The sequence below is a fragment of the Sceloporus undulatus genome, chromosome 5, assembly GCF_019175285.1.
Source record: "Sceloporus undulatus isolate JIND9_A2432 ecotype Alabama chromosome 5, SceUnd_v1.1, whole genome shotgun sequence".
In the NCBI taxonomy this organism is placed as follows: domain Eukaryota; kingdom Metazoa; phylum Chordata; class Lepidosauria; order Squamata; family Phrynosomatidae; genus Sceloporus; species Sceloporus undulatus.
Window position 1 is genome coordinate 193,067,146 of NC_056526.1, and position 9,349 is coordinate 193,076,494.

General features: G+C 59.5%; 1 protein-coding gene across 3 annotated transcripts; it reads right to left on the reverse strand.

Annotated features, from left to right (window-relative positions):
* Nucleotides 1–212: 212 nt before the first annotated feature.
* Nucleotides 213–7,840, reverse strand: LOC121930514 (rho-related BTB domain-containing protein 2-like). 3 transcript variants are annotated; one of them, XM_042466949.1, is made up of 9 exons: nt 7,525–7,840; nt 6,782–6,885; nt 5,576–5,761; nt 4,085–4,998; nt 3,785–3,903; nt 2,103–2,253; nt 1,536–1,624; nt 1,062–1,167; nt 213–515 (listed from the first exon to the last, which is right to left on the reverse strand). In XM_042466949.1, the coding sequence occupies exons 1-9, from the start codon at nt 7,714–7,716 to the stop codon at nt 340–342; spliced, it is 2,037 nt and encodes a 678-aa protein (XP_042322883.1). In that variant the 5' UTR covers nt 7,717–7,840; the 3' UTR covers nt 213–339. The 3 variants fall into 3 exon arrangements, 2 of the variants coding, with proteins under 2 accessions (XP_042322883.1, XP_042322884.1); XR_006103964.1 differs by lacking the exon at nt 213–515 and having other exon boundaries at nt 1,536–1,619; XM_042466950.1 differs by lacking the exons at nt 213–515; nt 1,062–1,167 and having other exon boundaries at nt 1,604–1,720.
* Nucleotides 7,841–9,349: the final 1,509 nt, after the last annotated feature.

Sequence of the window (9,349 nt, forward strand, 5' to 3'; positions counted from 1 at the left end):
AATACTGCTAAGGTCAGAGGTAGCAACTAGAGAGAGAGATGGTTTGGGGCCCAGCTTCACAAGCAGAGCAGGGATGTAAACAACAAGAGAAGGCATGGCAGCAAGAGGCACAGACCTGGCAGCCCCAGGGGTGTATAGGGGTCTCTTTTGGGGGGCAGGGAGAGGTTGTAAACAAGGCAGATGCCCCTCCCGGCCACACACCCGACAGTCAAGGGGGTGACAGGTCTCCCCTTGCCCAGGGAGGAATCCATCGACCAGCCAGAGCCCTTGCCAGCAAAGGCACGGACAGGACGGTGGATCACCCCCCTTACCTCCCCCCCACAGCAATGGGGGAGGCACTCAGGAGATGTGGCTGGCATGGTGGGGACGCCAGAAGCACCACTTGCTCCGCGGGTGCTGCTTGCGCAGGGTCTCCTCTTCCAGCTCACGCTCCTTCTGCAGGCGCAGGTAGCGGTCCTCCTCCTTCAGGTACCAGATGGGGGGCCAGCGGTGGCGCTCAAAGTGCGCCTGGTTCTCTGCAATGGGGTGGGTGGGCACAGAGAGAGAGAGAGAGAGAAACCATCTGAGTGGTACCTCCAAGTGCCCAGCCTCCCTGTGCCACCCGGTACCACTGAGGGCTCCAATGACCCCACGGCAGTGGCCTCCTCCAGCAGAAGGCCTGCTCCCACACACCCCCACATACCCCATGGCATAAGCAACAATGATGGGCTCCCAACAGGAGTTGCTCTGAAACAGGCAACCAGGAAGGAAGGGGAGGATGTGATGCCAGTCAGAGGCACAAAGGGGTAGAAGGCTGGTGGGCCACTTTGGTGCTGTGGGCTACCCAACAACTAGGCCAGGCCAAGCCCAACAAGATGACCACAAGGCCCCTGGACACAAATGCTAAACTAATCCCACCTTCCCAGGTCCATTTTGGGATGGAAAAGTAGAGGTGATGGGTGCATAGACAGTTGTCTCCTTAAAACTCTGCCTGCAGCCCCTCCTTTATCCTCCCAGTCCAGTGGACAGTGGGTGGGCCACAGACTCCTGCCCTGTCCCAAGCGCTGTGGCCCAGCCCTTACCTGGAGACATGCACTTCATCTCACGGGGGAACCGGCGGCAGACGCTGTTGTAGTTGGTGCAGAGATAGTGGAGGCACCAGGCGGCCAGCTGGCGGGCATTGTGGAACTGTGGGGAGGAAGTGGTGGCTGTGAGGAGCAAGGCAGGAGGAAGAGCAGGTGGAACATGCCCACTGCTACCCTTGTGGCTGATCGCAGCCGTGGATCTCCTCTCCCACTATCGCCAGAGAGAGCGGGACTCCCTTCCTTGGGCAGTCCTAGTCCACTAACACTGCACTGGAGACGAGGAGGAAAGACAACAAGGCAGCCCGTCCAACAGCCCAGGTTCTTCCCCAGCAGCATCATGCACCCATGCTCCTATGTCCAGAAACACCTCCCCCCATAACCCCTGCGGATCACCTGCCTCCAGAAGTATGACTTTGGGTTGGACACCCGGTAGGAACCAAGATGGTCATGCTCCCAGAGGCTAAGCCATACCTGTGTCATCTCCAGATAAAGAATGACCTGGGCGTCTATTTCCACCTGCTGTAGGCTGGCATGCACAAGCTCATCCACTGCGTACTGCTCTGGGGAAGAGACCGGAACAGGACCTCAGGTGGGCAAGGGGGACACACTGGTTGGCTGGCAAGCCTCTCTTCTGACGTGGAAGCCATATTACCGCACTGCGTAGCATGTCAGGGTTGTATTTTTGGGTGGGAGCGCACTTTTGTGCACCGCCAATCATACCAGCAGGCCTCCTGAGCAGGTTCAACGGCTCAGGACTTGTCCTAGTCTTCCGTTCCCCCCCAGAAACTAATGTCCCCCACCCACCCTCTTGCTGTGCTGCTGGTGAGCCAAAACAAGGCCCCGGAGCACATCATTGATTGCAGGGACGCAGCGTCCCCACAGCCCCAGCTATCTTATTGGCGGCTTATGTAAGAGGCCTCTAGGCGGGGAGTGGACGGATGGGTTGGTCAGCTAGCGAGTGGCAGGGTTGCTGTGTGTCAGAGCCTTCACAGCCCGCCATCACCCCTCAGTCCTGGTCGGCTGGGCCCACGGACTCACCGGTCAGGGCCTGCAAGCGGGTCAGGCAGAGGCGGTTGGTGAGCACCAGCAGCTCCATGGCGTCCAGGTCTGGCGTGGGCACAAAGAGGCCCGTGTAGAGGAAGTCCAGCACCGCGCGGAGGCAGGCACAGTTGGTACCCGGCAGAGGGACCTGGAGAGAAGGAAAAGTGCTGAAGCCACTGTCCACCAATCCCCCAATTCTCCCTTGCTGTACATCCAGCCCAACAAAGCAAAGGATCCTTAGCAATAACCCCTACTCTCAACTCTGCCAGCTCATTCCCCCTCTCATTGCTGGGAACTGCTTTGGATCTCAACCTCCTGGAAGGCGGAAGCCATTTCTCTCAGATCCGGGAGGATGGTACTCAAAGGCAGTTCACTCTGCACATGTTCAGAAACATTATACTGCTCTGCAAGCTCCACAGCTGGTCCTTGGCTGCACTCCAGGGAAAGGAGAGTCATGGAAGGGGGAGTTGACTGTTTTTATCCGACAGAGATCCTCCTGCCAAAAGCCAAACAATTGGGTGTGGAAGGAAGGAAGAGCAAGTAGGGGGGGGAAGGAGGAAGAAGCTAGCGAAGAGGAGGAGGCAGGCGGTCAGGCAAGGGCTGGGGGAGGCTTCCTGGCTCCTTTGCCCGGCTTGGCTGCAGCCATGGCCCGCGTGATCCCTTGGAGGAGGAGGAGGAGGCCCAATTTATCTCAGGGGCCTGGGAGACTGGGGCCGCCCCTCCCCTGCAAAGGCCTGCAGCCACTGGCTGGGGAGAGCATTCCTGGGACCAGCTGGCCTCCAGCCTGCCAAAAAAGAGGGTCCAAAAGAGCTGCACTAGGCGGCGGCAGCAGCAGCAGGAGGAGGAGGAAGAGGTGGGGGGGACAATGGTGGGGAAGAGGAAAGCCCAGCATGCACCACCCCACAGAAGCTGTGCAACCTGATCCTGTGCCTGACCCTCTTTGCAACTCAATGCCTTTGACCTGCCATGCCCACCGACTCGGTGCCAACACGGCTAGGATTCCCCCCACAGGACCTTTTCACCCACAAGAGACTTCCCAGCCAGCTAAGCCCTCCTTCCTGTGAGACGGCGGTCTGCCCTCCATGCCACTTGAACCCCCCATCAGTGCTCCCCACACTCCGTCCTCACCTGCCCCATGGGCTCCTGCAATGCCATGCAGGGAAAGACGGGGAGAAGAGACCCCCTTAGGGCAGCTCCCAGGATGGTTTGGCGGTACATCACCACCACCCCCAGACCTCATTGTATCCTCCAGTGACTATCCCTGGAGGCCCTGCCTGCAAGAGGTTTTCCCCTGTGAGAGCAAGGTCCAGGCCTCAGAAACGTCCTGAGAGCTGTGGCAGGAGGACCTCCACCTCCATCTCCCTATATAGAAGCCCCAAACGTCCAGGGGACCAACAGGGACTTTTCAATGGTGGCTCAACACTTAAAATCAGAAGGGGCCCTCGGAAAGAGAGGAATTCCTCCAGCAACACCATGAGATGTCAGCTGGATGGGAGGCTGAACTGTGAAGAGAGACTCTCCCCAAGAAAGAGAGCCTGCATGTGGCCAAAAAGGTCAGTCTGCCCCAGCGGTCCTTCCTAGCCCAGCATAGCTGTATCTGAACCCCTGGAATAGTTCCTCCTCCTGTTTCCTGGGGAGGATCCAGTCCCCCCTCCCTCAACGCTTCCTCCTTGCCTCACCTCAGCAGCGCAACTCTCCCGGAAGGTGCCGCCAAACATGGCCACCATGAAGTCACACCCTGCAAGGAGCAGTGGCTTGTGCGCCGGCACTGATCCATCATCCACCACAAAGACCACATCTACAAGGGAGCAGAAATGAAGCGTGGAGAGGGCTGATTAAGAAGGACATGACCTCTGCTGAGCCCAAAGATCCAAGGCCAGACCAAGTCTCCCCCCACCAGGCTGGCTGTGGGCCCAGGGCCAACCAAGCACCTCCCCCAACCACCTGCCCTCAGTCAGGCACCCCTTTGGCTTGCCTACCTGCAAAGGTGCCCTTGGTCAGACACTCCTTGATCCGGTTGGCCCGGCGAACATGGAAGGCCTTGGTGATTTCGCGGTTCATGAAGCTCTCCTTGTTGAGCATATTGGCCACCATCATGCGCAGGTCAAAGACTTCCAGCAGCTCAGCGATGGTGGCTACCTGCATGAGGTCGGCCCGATGCTGCTCCAGGCGGCCCGTGTACAGGTATTCCAGCACTGCCCGGAAGGGGCTGGGCTGCACCAGCCCATCCAGGTAGACCGCAGTCATGGGCCTCTCCCACTGCGTCACTGGGTCACGCACCACCTCTGGCCCCATGCTGACGAAGCCCCGCCCCCAGCCGGACAGCTCCCGGGCTGCTGGGGCCAGATGCAGTGGGTCATCGCTCTGCGAGGTCCGGAGAGAGGCTGCCATGGCCCCTGGGGGTCCCCTGTCGGCAGCATCCAAGCTTTTCGTCCTTCCGGCAGGCTCCTTGGCCCCTCCAGCCACCTCGCCCCCCAAGTCCAGCATGAAGAGGTCATAGAATTTGGAGCATGAGGTGGCGAGGTAGACACGGTGGGCAAAGACACGGTGGCCCCCTTGGAGATAGAAGACAACATCGGCGCAAAGGGGCTGGTGGAAGAGGGCAGTGGGGTCCCGGCCTTCCCCAGACAGCGGCTCCGGGATGTGGATGATGGGTGGAGGTGGCTTCGGGGGAAGGAAGGGGGCCTGCAGCAAGGGCCGCTGGGTCTTCTTGAGGTGGGACTTCCAGAACTGGAGGTGGCGCCGGGAGATGAGGGCGGCTCGGATGGCATTGTCGAAGACGTCCTTAATGCCGAACTGGGCCACCACGCTGGTCTCATAGTAAGGGATGCCCAGCTCTTTGGCCACCTCGTGCCCATATTCAGGGGGCAGGATGTCCGAAGGCTTGATGGGCCTGGAGGGGAAAATGGGAAAGAAAGGAATGGCTGGCCCAAGAAGAGTGTTCTGGAGAAACCTTATTGGGGGCAAAGACCCTTCTAGGCGACACAATTATAACTCTACGATTCCTCTTCCACTACCATGGCACCATCCTATGGATTGCTAGGATTTGTAGACTGGTGAGCCACTGGAGCTCTCCGGCTGAGATGCTAAATGCCCACCCTAAACTGCAAATCCCAGATTGCACAAAACAGAGCAAAGTGGACTAAAGGGCCCAAAGAGAGAAGGGGGCCGGATCGCCAACCACACTGGTGTCCTCTGGAGGCCAAGTGGGGAAAAAGTCTCTTTGCTAAAGCCAATGGAGCCTAATTGATTTCCTCCAGTTACGCACACACAGGTGGCTTTAAATTGCCTTGGGCTTTCTTAATGTGTTTTCCAGCTGTCTTGTCACAAATGCTAAATGGCTCACTACACCTTCCCTCTCCGTCCCATCCGACCACATGTTCCAGAGTCTCCCTTCCAAAACCAAAAGCATCCCTCCACCAGCACCCAGAAGGAAGGCCAGCTGGCCACTACAGACAGAGACCCCTTACTTGGCCAGTGGGCGCCGGGCACGGTTGACGGCCTCGAGGTCAGCATAGCGGAGGTCCAGCTGGCACCCCACCAGCACAATCGGTGTCCGTGGGCAGAAGTGCTTGATCTCAGGGTACCACACGCTCTTGACATGCTTCAGGGAGTTTGGGTTGGCCAGGGAGAAACAGAGCACCACAACATCCGACCTGCGGAGGAAGAGGAAGGTCAGTGGGCAGGAGAGCAAAGGACGTCGCACGCCCCCCCCCCCAGGCTGCAGCTCCTTGCAAATGTGGCCCATGCCCATCTCTGGAGGACAGGATGGAGGCAAGGGCCAAAAGAAGCCAGGCATCATCCTCACACATTCAGTGTTCCATGGGTCCAGAACCCCCTGAGCCAGAGACCCCCACCCTTCACGGCTGAGGCCAGCTGCATTGCCAACTGGGATCCATTGACTGCCCCCCAGAGACCTTTCGTTGGTCAAGCAAGCAATGACCACTGTCCCTGCACCCGTAGAAGATTGGGGGCAACCGGTCAGAGATCTGTGGGACAAAAGACCCCCAGCTCTGGGGCACACGTTCCTTGTCCGCCATGCACTCACCACCTCCACAGGAGTTTAGCAGGGATTATCAGCAGGATCTGGGAATGTGCTGGGTTTCAAGGGTCAGAAAAGCTCCAAAGGGAAGGGGGAGAATTGGGGGGGGGGGGTTCCTCTGTCCAGCGTCCAGCCAAGGGACCCTCCCTGAGCCTGGCAAAGTGCCACCTGTGGAGTGCCATTGGCTGTGGAGGGAGAGGGGCTCCTCTGCAGGAAGACCCCCCTCATCCCTTGGTGGGCTTTGCCCAAAGGGTCAGTTGCCCCCTCTCCCTGGGACAGCCGCAGGTGCAGAGAACCCCTGCCTCCGCCCCCCCTTGTTCTCCCCATGGCTGGGACTGACTCCATCCATCAGTCGATAACATTGAGCTGTTTTGCCGAACACTGGCCGGCTGTCCAGCTGTGAGGGGCAAAGTTGTCTTGCCCTCCCCCTCCCACTTGTCAGGAGGAATGTTTGGCCAAGTTACTGTCTTGTGGGAGTAACTTGCCCAGCAGAGAGAAGGGCATTTGCCCAGCCAGTTGCCCCCCCCCAGCATCAACATCAGCACCCCCTGCTTTGGGGGTGTCTGAAGGGTCTGCATGGAGGAGGGGGCTGCCATGGACCCCCAGGTGGGTCCCAACCTCCCCTCCCCCTCACCTTCCGTAGGCGAAGCGGCGGTCCTTGTGATGGTCGCCAAAGGTGTCCCAGAGCCGGAGGGAGATGCTCACTTCGTCCACCACGTCCCGGGAGCGCTCCAGCACCTGCGGGGGAGGACAAATGGGGGTCAGGGGTCCAGGGGAGGGGCTTTGCACCCCTGCCCCATCCCTACGCCATGAGGGTCGGTGGCCCTTGTGGGTGGAGAGGGGCTTCTTCTTTTTGTCCCCTCCCTCCCTCCTTCCCCTGGCCCCTCTCCCCCCAAACCACCTCCTGGCAGACTCTCTACTGGCCAGTGGCCCAGACAGTGGCAACATGGGGGGCCAAGAGGGGCTTGGGTGGGCAGGGGGCTTCTCCCTCCCTCCCTCCCTCCCTCCCTCCCTGGCCCCCCACCCATCCACCCAGCGCCCCCATCCCCCTCCTGAGCTCCCCACAGACCTCCTGGCAGACCCTGAACTGGTTAACAGCCCAGAGGGTGGGGAGGGGTCTTCTCCTTCCTTTCTCCCCTGGATCCTTGACCCACCCCCACCTAAGGACCCTCCCCATTAGCCACCGCCTGGCAAACCCTGCCCTGGTCAATAGCCAGACGGTGAGGGGTGGGGGTGAGTGGGGAGGGGCTTCTCTTTCCCCCTCCCTCCCTGGGCCCTGACCCACCCAGAGACCCCTCCTCAACACAGGCCTCCCGGGGGTGGCCCAGGCGGGGGGCGGGGTCTTCTCCTTCGGGGCTTTCCCCATGGCAGACCCACCTCCTGGCAGACGCGGTACTGGTCGATGGCCCAGACGGTGGGGACGTGGGTGGCCAGCAGTTGGTAGTGCGAGAGGGTGGCGTTGCAGGCGCGGGCGCAGACCAGGCGGGTCTTGCCCACGGCGTTGTCGCCCACCACCACGCACTTGATCGTCTCCACGTTCGGCCGCTCCCACTCCGCCTCCGCCTCCATCCTCCGCCGGGGACCCCGCGCCCTGCTGCCGCCGCCGCCGCCACCGCCGCCGGACCTGCGGGGTCACCCTCGGCGCCGAGGCACCCATCCCATCCTCCGTCCGCTCCTCGGCCCTCTGCCCCCGCCGACGCCACGCCCCCGGACACGCCCACCGCCACGCCCCTCGCCTGGGGCCTCGCCCGAACCGAGGCACACAGCGCACACGTCCCGCCGCCGCCGCCGCCGGGCCACGCCCACCGACACGCCCACCGCCCGCGCGGCCAATGGCGACGAGGACACGCCCACTCGGAGCAGAACAAAGGAGCCCAGGGCCGGGAAGCCGGCGGTCAGTGGCCGGAGGGGCCTCCAGGAAGAAGGGAGCAGTCGGGCGTCCAGTGGGGCTCTGCAGCATCTTTACCAGTGACTTGGATGAAGGAGTCGAAGGCATGCTTCTCCCATGTGCAGAGGAGACCAAACTCAGGGGAGCAGCTAATACTCCGGAGGCCAGGAGCAAGGTTCAGAAGGGCCTGAATAGACTGGAAAGCTGGGCCAAAGCCAACAACATGGAAGTCAATATGGAGAACTGTAAAGTAGTGCAGCTCCGGCGGAAGAACGAAATGCAGAGATATGGGATTCTGGGGGACAGGTTCTGACCTAGAAAGCCCTGAAGGGTCTGGGGTCAAGGGGTGCAAAAGGCCCGCCCTTGTCCCGCAACCCTGGGCTGGGAAGGACCCAAAGCAGGGCCTTGGCAGAGGGGCCCCTGGCTCTCTTTCCCGAGCTTCTCTCTGGCAGCTCAAGTTGGTGCTTTGCCTGGAAGTGGCTCCACTGGACTCCACTGAAGGCATGCCAAGCAGCTCTTGCTTGCAAGAAGGTCTTCCTGAGGCTGGAGGGGATCTTTCCCTGGAGCTTCCATCCCTGGCTCCATTGGGTCCTGTTCTCTGGAGCAGCAGGAAACAAGCTTGCTCCCTCCTCAATATGGCCTCCCTTCAAGTATTTACACAGGGCTCTCATCATCTCACCTCTTAGCCTTCTCTTCTCCAGGCTAAACATCCCCAGCAGTTCCCTCAGTCCTTCCTCTTAGGGCTCCATGGTTCCCAGGCCCTTCATCATTTTAATCATCCTCCTTTGGACACATGGCTCCAGTTTCTCAAAGTCCTTTTTAAATTGTGGTGCCCAGAACTGGACCCAGCATTATTCCAGGAGAGGTCCGACCAAAGTCGAATACAATGACACTATGACTTCCCTTGATCTAGACACTAGGCTTCTGTTGGTGCAGCCTAGGACCGCATTGGCCTTGTTAGCTGCCGCATCACACGGTTGACTCATGTTCAATTTGTGGTCTACTTGGACTCCCAGATCCCTTTCAGAGAGATAAGTCTCCTGAAGCCAAGGGTCCTCCATCCTAGATCTGTGGATTTCATTTTTTTTCCTATGTGTTGAAGTTCATTTTGTTGGTTTTGGCCCAACAGTCTAATCTCTTAAAGTCATTTTGAATCTTGATCCTGACCTCTGGAGTATTAGCCATTTTTCTTAATTTGGTGTCATCTGCAAATTTGATAAGGTTGCCCCTATTTCTGTCATCTAAGTCATTGATAAAGACGTTGAATAGCCCTGGGCAATACAGGGCTGGGATGGTGTGCCTTCTTGCAATGCT

What these genes read in the sequence shown, in the direction of transcription:
- LOC121930514 (XM_042466949.1), bottom strand. Translation starts at nt 7,716, where the DNA reads ATGGAGGCGGAGGCGGAGTGGGAGCGGCCGAACGTGGAGACGATCAAG. An exon ending in TTTATCTGGAGATGACACAG is followed by an intron (nt 1,168 to 1,535) that starts GTATGGCTTAGC and finishes TCCTCCCCACAG; the next exon opens with TTCCACAATGCCCGCCAGCT. An exon ending in GATGAAGTGCATGTCTCCAG is followed by an intron (nt 516 to 1,061) that starts GTAAGGGCTGGG and finishes ACCCCATTGCAG; the next exon opens with AGAACCAGGCGCACTTTGAG.